At 47.4% G+C, this 17442-nt stretch overlaps 1 protein-coding gene across 4 annotated transcripts in view; it reads right to left on the bottom strand.

Moving 5' to 3' along the window:
* Positions 1-17442, bottom strand: part of tgfb3 (transforming growth factor, beta 3) — a 108199-nt gene that overhangs the window by 58406 nt on the left and 32351 nt on the right. For all 4 annotated transcript variants that reach the window (XM_087989546.1, XM_087989545.1, XM_087989548.1 and 1 more), the window contains exons 3-4: positions 7970-8099; positions 1403-1507 (exon numbers count right to left, since the gene is read on the bottom strand). In XM_087989546.1, the coding sequence (XP_087845672.1) occupies positions 1403-1507; positions 7970-8099 (235 nt within the window). The remainder of the gene's footprint in view (positions 1-1402; positions 1508-7969; positions 8100-17442) is intronic.

The following is a 17442-nucleotide window of genomic DNA, read 5'->3' as shown; positions in this document are numbered from 1 at the left end:
AGGAAGAATTTCTTCACCCAGAGAGTTGCGAACCTGTGGAATTCTCTCCCACAGGAAGCTGTTGGGGTTGGTTCATTAGATAGACTCAAGAGGGAACTGTATTGGGCCCCCTGGGGCGAATGGGATCAGGGGTATAGAGAGAGAGCGGGAACGGGACACTGAGATTGCATGATCAGCCATGATCATATTGAATGGTGGTGCTGGCTCGAAAGGCCGAATGGCCTGCTCCTGTAGCTATTTTCGATGTTTCTATGACTATCTCAGCACTCATGAGGAGGAATGATGATTTCTGCAGAGGAAGACTGTCAACAATCTGACAACAGAAGAGGAACTGGACTCAGGATTACCGTGTGCTCGGGACAGAGGGAATAGGACAGCATTGATCCAGGATAACATCGCTGTACCAATTACAGTTCTCCTCCCCTAATTTTTATCCCCAAGAGGGTAAAGAATTCCTAAAATATATAGAGGAGAACTTCCTAATCAGCGTGGGTCTGCTCTGATGAGGGTATCAGCCTTTTAACCAGGAGATGATGTTCTTGCTGATGCCTCTCAACCCTGACTGCTCTGAGGACACTACACCCACCGCCTGGAACCTGAGACCCCACAATTTAGGAAGGACATGGCAGCCTGGAGAGGAAGCAAAGGAGCATTTCCCAATATCGGAGCAGGAATGACAGAGGTCAGTGAATGAGGAGGAACTAGGATTGTTTTCTGCAGAGCAGTGAAGACCAGAAAAGTATGAGGTGATTAATTTCAAACATCTCCTGACCGGACTGGACTGGGTGGATGTGGGAAGGATGTTGGCTCTGGGGGAATGAAGAACAAGGGATAAGAGTTTAAAAATCAGGGCTCACCCATTTAAAATGGGAATGAGGTGATCTTTTTTCTCTGACAGGTTCATGTGTTTTTTGGGAGCACTGTCTGAAAAGAGAGGAAAATGAGTATTGGAATTTTTTTAAGGCAGAGGAGGGTAAATTTATGATTCCAGCAAGGGCAGGCAGGAATGTAGAATTGAGACCACAATAAAGTCAGCTAAGTCAGATAAAACTGTGTCAGTTTGTACACCCACCGTACTCTCTCTCCCTCAAACCCAATATCACTCTATCTCCCTCCACCCCTCCATCACTCCATATCCCTCCATCCCTCCATCAGTCCATTTCCTCAATCTCACTATCCCTCCATCTCCCTTTATCTCTCCATCAGCCCATATCTATCAATCCCACCGTCACTCCATATCCATCAATCCTACCTTCGCTCAAGTCTCTCAAACCTGGGAAAATTGATTGAGATGTTGGTGATTGGAGATGAACATGAGGATTACAGACCTGAGGAAGTGAATGGTAGGGGATTTGTGAACAAGGAATGATCAAGGCAGAAATTAAAGTCTCCAACCTCTTACCCTTGAACTTGACGTCTAGGACCTCGTGTTCATTGGAGATGACACCATTGGCATGGAAGGTGTGACATGGGCAGTGAACGCTAATCTCCAAACCGAGATTCGTGTCTGTAACAAAGAGCCCGTTAGTATCCACCATGGAGAGAGAAAACCTATTCAAAGGTGGAGCAGAAAACAGCTCAAACTAAACACAACAGTGCCATGGTCCAACATAACGGTCAGCCCAGGAATGTAATCTGCCTGGATACATGCAGCTACAACACTCACCCTGGGAGAATTCTGACTAACTGCTTCACAAAGGCCTGAGATTCTGTTGTGTTTTAAAAAAAACTGACCCCCCTCTCTCTAGACCCTCCCCCCACTCAATGGGGCACTGTGCTTACCAACCCCCTCCCCTCACTGGGACAGTCTGTGTTTCCCCCCCTTCCCTCAGTGGGACAGTCTGTGTGTCTGCCCCCCCCCCCTCCCCTCACTGGGACAGTCTGTGTCTCCCCCACCTCACTGGGGCAGTCTGTTTGGTAGCTAGCACGCTGCTTTCGGTCATCTCCCTCTGGATGTTCCACTGGTGGGTAAGAGACACAACTTAGCTTTATAAGGAAACCCTCTCACTTATCAGTTCCAAGTCACAGGTTACAACAGCTGCTGTAAGAAAGACAACTGAAACTGGGCGTCACTGAACAGGATATGGCTGAGCTAGCAATGCTGGTGACACCTTCCATCACTTAACCTGGTTTTCTTCAGGTTAATAGTCAGTTTTCACTGCAGAGAACAGAGTGATTGCTCCTGAGCTGGGAAAGAATGAAACAGTCCCCTTTCTCTGTAACTTGTTCCCTCTTCCAAGCTGCTGAGTTACCCGAGAACCAATCACAGAGTTCTTGGCATGTATACACAACCCTGTCATTAATAAAAACTGAAAGAACTACAGATGCTGGAAATCAAAAACAAATTGAACTTGATTCTGAGATCAGAGGGCTGTAGGGTCCCCAAGTGGAAAATGAGGATCTATTTTTCCAACTTGTGCTACTGCAGCACTGCAGCAAGCCTGAGACAGAGATGTTGGCCAGGGAACAGGGTGACCTGCTTAAATAGGAGAAAGTGAGGACTGCAGATGCTAGAGATCAGAGCTGAAAAATGTGTTGCTGGAAAAGCGCAGCAGGTCAGACAGCATCCAAGGAGCAGGAGAATCGACGTTTCAGGCATAAGGCCCTTCTTTTCTTCCTGGGAAGTGCAGCGAGAGAGGGACTCACTGAGATCCTTGTAGAGGGAGGAAGAGAGCTTCTTCAAGGAAGGCCTCCTCGCAGTAGGTTAAAATCAACTAGGAGAAAGTGAGGTCTGCAGATGCTGGAGATCAGAGCTGAGAAATGTGTTGCTGGAAAAGCGCAGCCGGTCAGGCAGCCTCCAGGGAGCAGGAGGATCGACGTTTCGGGCATGACCTGTTTAAATGGCAGGCAACTGGAAGTTCAGGGTCAGGGTCTTCTGTCTGCAAAAAAGACCCATCAGTTTGAGGAAGTGTCTCTCAACCTGAAACATTAACTGTGATTTCTCTCCACAGATGCTGCCAGACCTGCTGAGCTTTTCCAGCAATTTCTGTTTTTGTCTCTGTCATTAATAACTGGTCACTATTCAGAGAATCATAGAGATGTACAGCATGAAAACTTTCCCTTTGGTCCAACTCGTCCATGCCGACCAAATATTCGAAATTAATCTAGTCCCATTTTCCCGCACCTGGCCCATATCCTTCTAAATGCTTCCTATTCATATACCCATCCAGATGCCTTTTAATCTCTGTAATTGTACCAGCCCTCCACTTCCTCTGGCAGCTCATTCCATACATGCACCACCCTCTGTGTGAAATAGTTGCCCCTTAGGTCTCTTTTATATCTTTCCCCTCTCACCCTAAACCTATCCCCTCTAGTTCTGGACTCCCCCACCCCATGAAAAAGACTTTGTCTATTTACCCTATCCATGCCCCTCATGATTTTATAAACCTCTATCAGGTCACCCCTCAGCCTCCAACGCTTCAGGGAAAACAGCACAGCCTGTTCAGTCTCTCCCTATAGCTCAAATCCTCCAACCCTGGCAATATCCTTGTAAATCTTTTCTGAACCCTTTCAAGTCACACAACATCCTTCCCCCCTCAACTAAACAATGTCTTGTTGTCAGTGAAAGTTGTATCAGTAAAAATAGTCTGTTGAGGGCCATGGAAGCAAAAGTTGTGGAGGAGGTGGAGGGCATGAGTGGTGTCCTGAATGTAGGCGGGGCGTTCATAGAACCCTCGCAGCGTGCAGCCCTGCACTCCCTCCACTCTAATCCCAACCTCACCATCAAACCTGCAGATAAGGGGAGGGTGGGGGTGGGGGGGGGGAACACAGTGGTAGTTTGGTGCAGGGACCTCTACACCGCTGAAGTCAGGCATCAATTCGAGGACCCCTCCTCCTACTGGCCCCTCAACCATGACCTCACTTCCAGGGTCTATATTAGAGTGGTGTTGGAGAGCACAGCAGGTCAGGCAGTATCCGAGGAGCAGGAGAATTGATGTTTCAGGCAAAAGCCCTTCATCAGGAATGGATCCAAGGAGCCTCCAGGGTGCTGTTTTCCAGCATCTGCAGTCCTCACATTTGCTTAGTTGATTTTAACCTTACTGTGAATCCTCTTGCAAGGATGCCAACCTTGAAGAAGTTCTCCTCCTCTCTCCACAAGAATCTCAGTGAGAGTCTACTCTTTACTACCTTCTCCCCAGCCCCCCCTCCCCCATTTATCTTTCCATCCTGGAGGCTCTCTGCCTCTATTCCTGATGAAGGGCTTTTGCCCGAAACATCGATTTTCCTGCTCCTCAGATACTGCCTGACCTGCGGTGCTTTTCCAGCACCACTCTGATCTAAAATCCGGTTTCCACCATGACCTCACTTCCCATCACCAAACCATCACCTCCCAGATCATCCACAAACTTATCACCACTGGGGATCTCCTATCCACAGCCTCCAACCTCATCGTCCGTGAACCCCGCACTACCCGATTCTACCTCCCACTGAAGATTCACAGATCTGACTGCCCCGGTTGACCCATCATCTCAGCCTGCTCCTGCCCCCCACAAATTTATCTTCTCAAGACCTTGAAACTGTCCTGTCCCCCTTAATCCAGGAACTCCCTATCTAAGTTCAGGACACCATCTACGCCCTCCACCTCCTCCATGACTTTGTTTCCCCGGCCCCCAATGCCTCATCTTCACCATGGACACACATTCCCAGTACACATCTATCCGCCATGACCAGGGCCTCCAAGCCCTCGGTTTCTTCCTCTCCTGACATCCCACCAGTACCCTTCCACTGACAGTCTCATATGATTGGCTAAACTGGTCCTCACCCTCAAAAACTTCTCCTTCCAATCCTCCCATTTCCTCCAGAGCAAAGGGGTAGCCATGGGCACCCGCATAGGCCCCAGCTATGCCTGCCTCTTCATCGGGAATATGGAACAGTCCATCTTCCGCAGTCACACTGGCATCACTCCCCACATTTTCCTCCGCTACATTGATGACTGTATCAGTGCCATGTCGTTGAACAATTCACCAACTTCACAAACACTTTCTACTCCAACCTCAAGTTCGCCTGGACCATCTTGGACACCTCCCTCCACCTCCTGGACCTCTCCCTCTCCATCTCCGTGACTCAACACGGACATCCACTACAAACCCACTGACTCCCACAGCTGCCTGGACTACACCTCCTCCCACCCGGCCTCCTGTAAAAACGTCATCCCATATTCCTAATTCCTCTGCCTCCACCGCATCTGCTCCCAGGAGGACCAATTCTACCATAAAACATCCCAAACGGTCTCCTTCTTCAAAGACTGCAATTTCCCCTCCCATGTGGTCGACAATGCCCTCCAGTGCATCTCCTCCACTTCCCGCACCTCCATCCTTGAACTCCACCCCTCCAATTGCAACAAGGACAAAACCCCTGGTCCTCACCTTCCACCCCCCCCAACCCTCGCATACATCACATCATCCTCTGCTATTTCTGCCACCTACAAACAGACCCCACACCAGAGATAAATTCCCCTCCCCATCCCTATCTGTGTTTCGGAGAGACCATTCCCTCCATGACTCCCTTGTCAAGTCCACATCCCCACCACAACCCACTCTCCCCTCCTGGCACCTTTCCCTGCCATCACAAGAGTGCAAAACCTGTGCCTACATCTCCCCCCTCACCGCCATCCAAGGCCCCAAAGGAGCCTTCCACATCCATCAGCATTTTATCTGCACTTCCACATGTCATTTACTACATCCATTCTGCCCAATGCGGTCACATCTACAGTGGAGAGACAGAATGCAAACTCGCGGAACGTTTCAGAGAACATCTCTGGGACACCCCCACCGCCCTGTAGCTGAACACTTTAACTCCCCCTCCCACCCTGCCAAGGACATGCTGGTCCTGGGCCACCTCCACCGCCAAACTCTTACCAGCCAATGACTGCAGATGCTGGAAACCAGAATCTGGATCAGTGGTGCTGGAAGAGCACAACAGTTCAGGCAGCATCCCACGAGCAGTGAAATCAACATTTCGGGCAAAAGCCCTTCATCAGGAATAAAGGCAGTGAGCCTGGAGCGTGGAGAGATAAGCTGGTGGGGGTGGGGAGAAAGTAGCATAGAGTACAACAGGTGAGTGGGGGAGGGGATGAAGGTGATAGGTCAGGGAGGAGAGGGTGGAGTAGATAGGTGGAAAAGGAGATAGGCAGGTAGGACAAGTCCGGACAAGTCATGGGGACAGCGCTGAGCTGGAAGTTTGGAACTAGGGTGAGGTGGGGGGAGGGGAAATGAGGAAACTGTTGAAGTCCACATTGATGCCCTGGGGTTGAAGTGTTCCGAGGCGGAAGATGAGGCGTTCTTCCTCCAGGCGTCTGGTGGTGAGGGAGTGGCGGTGAAGGAGGCCCAGGACCTCCATGTCCTCGGCAGAGTGGGAGGGGGAGTTGAAATGTTGGGCCACGGGGCGGTGTGGTTCATTGGTGCGGGTGTCCCGGAGATGTTCCCTAAAGCGCTCTGCTAGGAGGCGCCCAGTCTCCCCAATGTAGAGGAGACCACATCGGGAGCAACGGATACAATAAATGATATTATTGGATGTGCAGGTAAAACTTTGATGGATGTGGAAGGCTCCTTTGGGGCCTTGGATAGAGGTGAGGGAGGAGGTGTGGGCGCAAGTTTTACAGTTCCTGTGGTGGCGGGGAAAGTGCCAGGATGGGAGGGTGGGTTGTAGGGGGGCGTGGACCTGACCAGGTAGTCACAGAGGGAACGGTCTTTGCGGAAGGCAGAAAGGGGTGGCGAGGGAAATATATCCCTGGTGGTGGGGTCTGTTTGGAGGTGGCGGAAATGTCGGCGGATGATGTGGTTTATGCGAAGGTTGATAGGGTGGAAGGTGGCCCAACATTTCAACTCCCCCTCCCACTCTGCCGAGGACATGGAGGTCCTGGGCCTCCTTCACCACCGCTCCCTCACCACCAGACGCCTGGAGGAAGAACGCCTCATCTTCTGCCTCGGAACACTTCAACCCCAGGGCATCAATGTGGACTTCAACAGTTTCCTCATTTCCCCTTCCCCCACCTCACCCTAGTTCTAAACTTCCAGCTCAGCACTGTCCCCATGACTTGTCCGGACTTGTCCCCTATCACCTTCATCCCCTCCCCCACTCACCTATTGTACTCTATGCTACTTTCTCCCCACCCCCACCCTCCTCTAGCTTATCTCTCCACGCTTCAGGATCTCTGCCTTTATTCCTGATGAAGGGCTTTTGCCCGAAACATCGATTTCGCTGCTCGTGGGATGCTGCCTGACCTGCTGTGCTCTTCCAGCACCACTGATCCAGATTCTTACCACCCAATGTCTGGAGGAAGAATGCCTCATCTTCCACCTTGGGTCCCTCCAACCACACAGCAATCAATGTGGATTTCACCAGTTTCCCCATTTCCCCTTCCCCCACCTTATCCCAGTTCCAATCTTCCAACTCGGCACCATCCTTATGACCTGTCCTATCTGTCCACCTTCCTTCCCATCTATCCACTCCACCCTCCACTCTGACCTATTACTTTCTCCCCCACCTTCATCTACCTACCACATTCACAGCTACTTTATCCCCAGCCCCACCCCCCTCCCATTTATCTCTCAGCCCCCTTGGCCCACAGGCCTCATTCTGGATGAAGAGCTTATGCCTGCAATGTTAATTCTCCTGCTCCTCGGATGCTGCCTGACCTGCTGTGCTTTTCCAGCAACACACTCTCGAATCTGATCTCAAGCATCTGCAGTCCTCACTTTCTCCTAGTTGATTATAACCTGGTGTCGTGTGACTTCTGACTTTAAAAACCAATCCAATGCTGACCCAATATTATCCATCACAATCTCAATATGATCTGACACAGTGGTCCTACAAACCACCAAAGGCCTAAATGAAAGGAAACATCATCCAACATAATCTAGATATGATCCAATATCATCCAACTTCAATTGTCAAGAATGAGACTCGTGAACACTTTTTTCGATAATGATATCTGTTTGATTTCTCAAAATGCTGATGTAACACTCACCTCTGTTAATTAGCCATTCCTTCACACTCTCAGTGACATCAAACGAGACCCACTCGCTGATACCCTTTGTAAGGACCACTTTCCCTGCAATGTATCGCTGCTTGGCAATGTGATCATCAGGCTTCAGAATCTGAAACACCAACAGTGAACATTGGCTGAGATTGTTCTCATCAGCATGTTGCCCTTCCATACACTGCACGTTTCCTGATCCCCCTGTGCCCTAATGTTGATTTGCCTTCTCCTTTCCCTGGGTACTCTAGCCTCCTAGCTGGGTTTCCTCATTCTTCTCCAGACGCTCCCACACATCCCTGGCCCCCCTCCCAGCATTTCCTTTCTCTGGTTTCCGGGCCTATTTACCAGGTGCCTTTCTTTCCTCTCCCACAATACTTTCCAGATTTGGGTCCCCTCTCTCCCTTTGCTGATCAGTTAACTGATCCTTACTGCTGTAGCTCAGTCAGATCAAACCTTTCATTGGTTGTTCCTCACATCACTGACTTGCTCCGATTTCCTGGGTCTGGGTCTGGACACTGGGCCCAGTGTCATTCTTCCCTGACCTCCTCCTGACCAAGGTCATTTACATAAAACAGATGAAAGCTCAAGCTGGTGCATGAGAAGAATCTTCAGTAGCATTCTTGAGATGTTGGTGCTCAGTCTGCAACTGGAAGATCTTTAGATTCCCGACAGAATGGAAACAAGCCCTTTGGCCCAACAAGTCCACACAGACCCTCCGAAGAGTAACCCAACAAGACCTTTTCCCTACCCTATAGTTAGCCCAGAATAATGAGCCTCACACTATGGGCAATTTAGCATGGCCAATTCACCTGAGCTGCACATCTTTTTGTATTGCGGGAGAAAACCCACACAGACATGGGGAGAATGTGCAAACTCCAAACAGACAGTTGTCTGAAGAAGGAATTGAATCCGGGTTCCTGGTGCTGTGAGGCAGCAGTGCTAACCACTGAGCCACCTTGCTACCCTGTTTTTCTTTCCCATAACTAATAACCATGATCAGTTAATAACTGTTAATCAGTAATATAACTGTTTGAAGTTGCCCAAAGTCTCTACTAGTGGTTCCCCCAGTTAGGCATGTTTCTGAAACCAGTTGGTGTTACACACTCAGCTGAGCTCTTTTGGAGCAAGCAGCGAGTTGAGCTTAACAAGAAGCCCCTGTGAGTTTTCCTGATGGCTAGTTTGTTTGGTGAGTTTGGTGAGGTCACTATCTGTGCTGAGCTGGGTTGTCAACAAGGTGTTTAACAAGCGATAATGAGCATCAGCTGGACACTCGCTGCTGTCTCTGGAGAGTTTCACCACCCCGTTTGAGAAAGGGCTACAAGATGTGGCGAGATGATCTCAATATTGAGATGGGCCTTACTGAACACCATGCTGATTCTACCACTCACTTCACCGTTACCCGGAGCCTGGGAAGGTCCCATTCAAGGGTGGTTGTTTCTCACTGGATCCAGGCATTGTTTTCCCACACTGGAACCTGTTTACTGTTACCGTTTCAGAAATAGCTCATTCAGCTTTCTGTCATAGCCAGCCTCTCTGCCAACAGATGTTGTGAGGATGTGGTGGTGCAGTGAATGTCTCATGACTAATAATCCAGCAACCCAGGATAATGCTGTGAGGACACAGGTTTGATTCCTACCCTGGCAGATGGTAACATTTGAATTTACTAACGATATGGACTAAAATGCAAGACTAATAATAACCATGTAGAAAATACTGCAGAAAATACGGAGATATGGCATTGAGGGTGAGTTGGAGGTTTGGATTAGGAATTGGCTGGATGGAAGAAGACAGAGGGTAGTAGTTGATGGCAAAGTTTCTTCATGGAGTGCCGTCACTAGCGGTGTTCCGCAAGGATCTGTTTTGGGACCATTGCTGTTTGTCATTTTTATAAATGACCTGGAAGAGGGGTTAGAAGGTTGGGTGAGCAAGTTTGCGGATGACACGAAAGTCGGAGGAGTTGTTGACAGTGAGGAAGCATGTGGCAGGTTACAGCAGGATATAGAGAAGCTGCAGAGCTGGGCAGAAAGGTGGCAGATGGAATTCAATGTAGCTAAGTGCGAGGTGATTCACTTTGGGAAGAATAACAAAAAGATGGGGTACTGGGCTAATGGTCGGATACTTGGTAGTGTGGATGAGCAGAGGGATCTTGGTGTCCATGTACACAGATCTCTGAAAGTTGCCACCCAGGTAAATAGTGCGGTGAGGAAGGCATATGGCGTACTGGCTTTTATTGGTAGAGGAATTGAGTTCCGGAGTCCTGAGGTCATGATGCAGTTGTATAAGACTCTGGTACGGCCGCATCTGGAATATTGTGTGCAGTTTTGGTCGCCATACTATAGGAAGGATGTGGAGGCATTGGAACGGGTGCAGAGGAGGTTTACCAGGATGTTGCCTGGTATGAAAGGAAAATCGTATGAGGAAAGACTGAGGCACTTGGGGCTGTTTTCACTAGAGAAAAGAAGGTTTAGGGGTGACTTGATTGAGGTGTACAAGATGATTAGGGGGTTAGATAGGGTCGACAGTATGAACCTTTTCCCGCGTATTGAGTCGGGTATTACAAGGGGGCATAGCTTTAAATTAAGGGGGGGTAGATATAGGACTGATGTTAGGGGTAGGTTCTTCACTCAGCGAGTCGTTAGTTCATGGAATGCCCTGCCAGTAACAGTGGTGGACTCTCCCTCTTTATGGGCATTTAAGAGGGCATTGGATAGGTATATGGAGGATAGTGGGTTAGTGTAGTTTAGGTGGGCTTGGATCGGCGCAACATCGAGGGCCCAAGGGCCTGTACTGCGCTGTATTCTTCTATGTTCTATGTTCTATGTAATCATTGTCAATTGTTGTAAACACCTATCTTTTTGGGAAGGAATCTGCCACCTTACCTGGTCTGGCCTACATGTGATTCCAGACCCACAACAATGTGGTTAACTTGGAACTGCCCCATGGATGGGCAATAATCACTGGCATGGGCAGTGACTCTATCATTGTGTGAACAATTGCAGATGACAGCAAAATTGGAAGGAGGTTACCTGAGGGTACAGCAAGATCTTGATCAGATGGGCCGAATGGGCCAAGGAGTGGCAAATGGTGTTTTAACATAGATAAATGTGAGATGATACATTTTTGAAAGGCAAATCAGAGCAGGACTTATACACTTAATGGTAAGGTCCTGGGAAGTGTTGCTGAACAAAGAGACCTTGGAGTGCAGGTTCCCTGAAAGTGGAGTCACAGGTAGATAGGATAGTGAAGAAGGCGTTTGGTATGCTTTCCTTTATTGGTCAGAGTATTGAGTAAAGGGGAGAAAGTGAGGTCTGCAGATGCTGGAGATCAGAGCTGAAAATGTGTTGCTGGAAAAGCGCAGCAGGTCAGGCAGCATCCAGGGAACAGGAGAATCGACGTTTCGGGCATAAGCTCTTCTTCAGGACATAAGCCCTGAAGAAGGGCTTATGCCCGAAACGTCGATTCTCCTGTTCCCTGGATGCTGCCTGACCTGCTGCGCTTTTCCAGCAACACATTTTCAGTATTGAGTAAAGGGGTTAGGAGGGCATGTTGCAGTTGTACAGGACATTGGTTAGGCCACTTTTGGAACCTGCATGGTCTCCCTCCTATAGGAAGGGTATTGTGAAACTTGAAAGGGTTCAGAAAAGATTTACAAGGATGTTGCCAGGGTTGGAAAACTTGAGCTATAGGGAGAGGTTGAAGAGGCTGGGGCTATTTTCCCTGGAGCGTCGGAGGCTGAGAGGTGACCTTTTAAATCACGAGGGGCATGGATAGGGTAAATGGCCACGGTCGTTTCCCTGGGGTGTGTATGTCCCAAACTACAACGCATAGGTTGAGGATGAAAGGGGAAAGAAAACTAAGGGGCAACTTTTTCACACAGAGGGTGGTGCATGTATGGAATGAGCTGCCAGAGGAAGTGATGGAGGCTGGTACAATTACAACATTTAAAAATCATCCAGATGTGTATATGAATAGGAGGGATTTAGAGGGATAAGACAATACTAAAAAAAATAAAAACATTGTTATCTACTTGTAGACAAAGGACGCATGACAGTCATTTTAAATCAAAGAGACTACATTGAGAAAGCAAACGCACTACTTGCAGATACCAACACTTACCAACAAGTGGCGATAGACTTGGCCCTACAACTAGAGAACTGAATCACAGCCCTACTCAAAAAACTTCAGAAATCTGGAGAAATAAATAAGACCGACTTCCAAAAAATGAAACCAGACAGATCCAACACACCATGCTTCTACAGATTACCCAAAATTCACAACACAGGAGCCCCCCTCAGACCCATAGTCTCACTACCTGAAACACCAACTTACAGACTGGCCAAGGAGCTACACCAAAGACTAAAACACTTTGAAGGCTCACGCCACTCCATCCACTCTACCCAAGAATTCCTGAAAGCCATCAAAGACACCAAGATGGAAGAGGATGAAATAATGGTCTCCTTTGATGTAACTGCCTTGTTTACATCAATCAACATTAACCTGGCCAAGGAAACACTGACTACACTATTAGAAGACCCAAAGACACATACATCAAACCCCGCCAACTACATCAGCAAGGACCACATCATCAAGCTAGTGGACCTATGCCCTACCACCCACTTCACTTTCAATAACAAAACCTACAGACAAGCCAACGGAACACCCATGGGATCTTCGATGTCAGGGTTCTTAGCAGAGGCAGTAATGTAGGGACTCGAACAAACAGCTCTGCCAACCATCCAAATGAAACTTTGGGTCCGCTACGTAGATGACACCTTTGTCATCACTAAACGAAACAATTTAGAGGAAACCGTCAAGACCATCAATAATACCCTTACTGGCATAAAATTCACCAAAGAGGAGGAAAACAACAACAAACTGCCATTCCTAGATGTCACAGTAGAGCGAACACCAATGGCCAACTTCAAACCAGCATCTACAGGAAAACAACACATACACACCAAATATTGAACTACAGAAGCAATCATCCCAACACCCACAAACAAAGCTGCATCAGAACATTATTTCAATGAGCCACCACACACTGCAGCACAGAGGGATTATGCAGACCAGAGGAAAATCACCATTCCAGTGTATTCAAAAAGACCAGGTACCCAATGCACACAGTCCGCTGATTTCTCAGCAACAAACCCAAATAAGCAGACAGAACACATCCAGAAACCCTAGCCACTCTCTCCTATATCAAAGACATCTCGGAAATGACTGCCAGACTACTCAGACCCCTTGGCATCATGGTAGCCCACAAACCACCAACACACTAAAACAGCAGCTAATGAATTTGTAAGACCGTATACAGACAACAAGCAAAACTAATGTCATTTACAAAATACCTTGTAACAAACACTACATTGGACATACAGGCAGAAAACTAACTACCAGGATACATGAACATCAATTCACTACAAAGAGACATGACCCTCTCTCACTAATATCCTTACATATGGATGAGGAAGGACACCATTTTGACTGGGACAACACATCCATCCTAGGATAAGCCAAACAGAGACATGCATGAGAATTCCTAGAAGCATGACATTCCAACCAGAACTCTATCAACAAACACATCGAGTTAGACCCCATCTACCACCCCCTGAGAAAAAGAACAGGAGATGACATCACCAACCCCAAAGAAGCCCAAACATATAAATAGAAAGCAGGAATCATCAGCATTGCTTTGCCCAGAGGCTCACTGAGGATGTTACCTAGTGTGGTGACAAAACATCTGGAAATGAACCTTCCAGCTCAGTGAGCAAACCTACATCCATATGGGCCAAGTGCTGGCAAATGGGACTAGAATTAATTAGGATATCTGGTCGGCATGGACAAGTTGGACCAAAGGGTCTGTTTCCGTGCTGTACATCTCTATGACTCTATGACTCCAAATCTTTTATAAAAACCACTCGAGGTAACTAGTGATTTGTAATAATGTCAATCCTGATTGGGGCTGTTAATCTGGTCTAATCGGAGAGCCCTGGCTTAGAGATATAAACAGAGAGTCAGAGGTTCTGTTCACTCTGAGAGCTGGTTCTCAGGGAGCCGAATCAGTGTCAGGGACTCTCCCTGTGTAAATAAAGGGGGGGCTTGGTGACGGGATACCAGCCTCTGTATGTAGAAATAATCCATTATTTTATCCAGGCAAATGACATTGGGGCAGATGAAAAGAAACAAGTAATTCTCCTGACAGCTTGGGTGCAAGCAAAATAACTTTTTCAGTTATTAGGAGCCTAACATTTCCAAAGGCACCAGATACAGAAATCTTTTAGGAGTTGATGGAATGGGTGAAAGAAATTACAAACCTAAGCTGCCTCCAATTCTGACTTGCTATCGGTTTTACTCAGCAGAGAACGAGGGGAATCCGTGTCAGGATTTTTGACTAAGTTAAGATGACTAACAGAGGCATATGACTTTGGTTTGACCCTTAATGAGATGCTGAGAGACCATTTGGTATGAGGGATCCATAATGTAACCGTACAAAAGCACCTACTAGCTGAAGCCCAACTGGACTTCAAACACTCACTATAACTGGCTTTGTCATTAGAAAATGCAGCAAGTGGAGCATCTGGGTTACAGGGTATTGTAATGGAAGTGGACACACTCACCAGTCCGAATGAGCTTGGGGCACACCGTTTGAGTGAAAGCATATCCTCCCTTAGGACATATCCTGAACAGAGGGACTCTAGGTCGGCCCACAGCAAAACCCCAAAACAAAGCCGAGCCTCGGCCAAATGGTCAAACTTTACTTCAGGATCCAGCCAACAATCCGTGATAGTTGATGCCGAAATGTGGGCTCGAGACAGCAAGAGTCCCACTAAGCCTGAATTGAGTAAGAGGATTCATAGGCCGGTATCCAGGAGAGTGCACACCCTGGAAACCCCACCCACATCTGGTTTGGAATAGTTTAAATTGCTTGGTAACATCCAAATCAGAACCAAACAAAATAAATATCTGGTTAAATGATCACCAGATTGGGTGGAGGTCAATACCGGTGCGATTATATCAGTGATTGTGGAACCAGTTTTTACTAAAGTTCACTCTGGACTCCAACCCTTAAGTTTGCTTAAGACAACAGATAGACTGAGGACTTTTACAAATTAAGGGTACAATTTTGGTTCTGGTCCCACCTGAGAAGCAGCTGGTTCAGTTACTACTCAGTGTCGTAAAAGGCTTGGGTCCAAGCTGATGGGGTGAAATTGGTTGGCAAAGATTCACATGGAATACAGGGAGAACTAGTGATTTAGATATAAAACTGGCTCAAAGATGGAGACAGAAGGTGGTGGTGGAGGATTGCTTTTCAGACTGGAGGCCTGTGACCAGTGGAGTGCCACAAGGATCGGTGCTGGGTCCACTCTTTTTGTCATTTTTATAAATGATTTGGATGTGAGCATAAGAGGTATAGTTAGTAAGTTTGCAGATGACAAAATTAAAGGTGTAGTGGACAGCGAAGAAGGTTACCTCAGATTACAACGGGATCTTGATCAGATGGGCCAATGGGCTGAGAAGTGGCAGATGGAGTTTAATTCAGATAAATGCGAGGTGCTGCATTTTGGAAAGGTAAATCTTAGCAGGACTTATACACTTAATGGTAAGGTCCTAGGGAGTGTTGCTGAACAAAGAGACCTGGGAGTGCAGGTTCATAGCTCCTTGAAAGTGGAGTCGCAGGTAGATAGGATAGTGAAGAGGGCATTTAGTATGCTTCCCTTTATTGGTCAGTGCATTGAATATAGAAATTGGGAGGTCATGTTATGGTTTACAGGACATTGGTTAGGCCACTTTGGAATATTGTGTTCAATTCTGGTCTCCCTGCTATAGGAAAGATGATGTGAAACTTGAAAGGGTTCAGAAAAGATTTACAAGGTTGCTGCCAGAGGAAGTGGTGGAGGCTGGTACAATGACAACATTGAAAAGGCATCTGGATGGGTATATGAACAGGAAAGGTTTAGAGGGATATGGGCCAAATGCTGGCAAATGGGACTAGATTAATTTCGAATATCTGGTCGGCATGGACGAGTTGGACCAAAGGGTCTGTTTCTGTGTTGTACATCTTTGTGACTCCTTGACCTTGATTAGCTCAATATGTTTCGATTAGAAAATGATTGCCTGAATGAACTCCTAATTAAACAGCCCAACGTTTCTCAGGAAGGTCTAGGGAAGGTCAAATGGGCCAAGGCCACCTTGCATATTGACCAAGAAGCAATTCCATGATTCTGCAAAACCTGCCCAGGGCAAAAGCAGAGGCAGAAATTGGAAAGCTGGAAAGTGAAGGAAAGATCAAACCAGTCCAGCTTACAGCATGGGCAGCACCGGTCGTACTGATTGTGAAGGACGACAAGTCAGTTACCTCTTGTAGGGATTTTAAACAAATGGTAAACCACTTTTCTCAGCTGGATAAATACCCAGTCCCTCACAGAGGGGATTTAGACACAAAGTTAGTGGAGGGAGCTGTCCTTCACAAATATGGACCTGCAATTGAGATTAAATGCGGATTCCCAGTACAGTATGCTACAACTGTTATCCATTAGGGTTTTTACCAATATACGAGACTGCCTTTTGGGGTTACATCAACCTGTACCATTTTCCAGCTGATGATGGCAAACATTTTACAAGGTGTACACCAAGTCGCCATTTATCTGGATGACATGTGAATAACCAGGAAGACCAATAAAAAGCATTTAGAGAACTTGGACATAGTGCTTAAACATTTCTCCAAGGTGGAGATGTGCTTCAGGAGGGAATAAAATGTGCATTCCAATCACCCCAAGTCACCTACTTGGGCTACAGAGTTACACCTATTGGAAGATAAAGGGAGGTGGTTGAAATATTCCCCAGCTCCCAAGTCTATAACTGAGCTTAGGTCTTTCCTTGGACTGGTGAATTGTTACAAAAAATTCATATGTAACCTGGTCTCCACCCTTACATTTGCTATTGAGAAAGGGTCAGCCTTCGAAATGGTCTCAGAGCCAAGCTGTAGCCTTTACGGAAATCAAGAAGCAGCTTTTGTGTTTGGGGTATTGGCACACAACAATGCCAGACAAGATCTGGTTCTGACATGTGATGCCTCCCGGTACAGTATTGGGGTAGTGTTGGCTTACAATGGAGAGGAACACTCAATAGCGTACGCTGTCCAGACGTTGGCTGATGTCAAACCAAGAAATGTCCAGATAAAGAAGGAAGGTTTGACGGTTATCTTTAGTGTGAAAAAGTTCCACCAATGCCTTTATTGATGTAATTTGTAATAGTAACATGACAAACCCCTGCTACGGCTACTTAACAAGGACAGGGCCGTGCTGCCTATAGCTTCAGGTCGAATGAAGCAGAGGGCCCTTATTCTGGCTGTGTATAGTTACAAGTTGGAACACCAATGGGGAGAATGCAGATGCCTTGAGCTGCCTCCCGCTGGCAGATACACCACCGGTGGTGCCACCACTGGCACAGTCCGTTCTGGT

The sequence above is a fragment of the Chiloscyllium plagiosum genome, unplaced genomic scaffold (genome assembly GCF_037043375.1).
Source record: "Chiloscyllium plagiosum isolate Xiang-an unplaced genomic scaffold, Cpla_swu_hap1 HiC_scaffold_8, whole genome shotgun sequence".
Classification (NCBI taxonomy): Eukaryota; Metazoa; Chordata; class Chondrichthyes; order Orectolobiformes; family Hemiscylliidae; genus Chiloscyllium; species Chiloscyllium plagiosum.
Note: the sequence above shows the minus strand (reverse complement) of the source record. Positions and strands in the feature narration are given on the sequence as shown.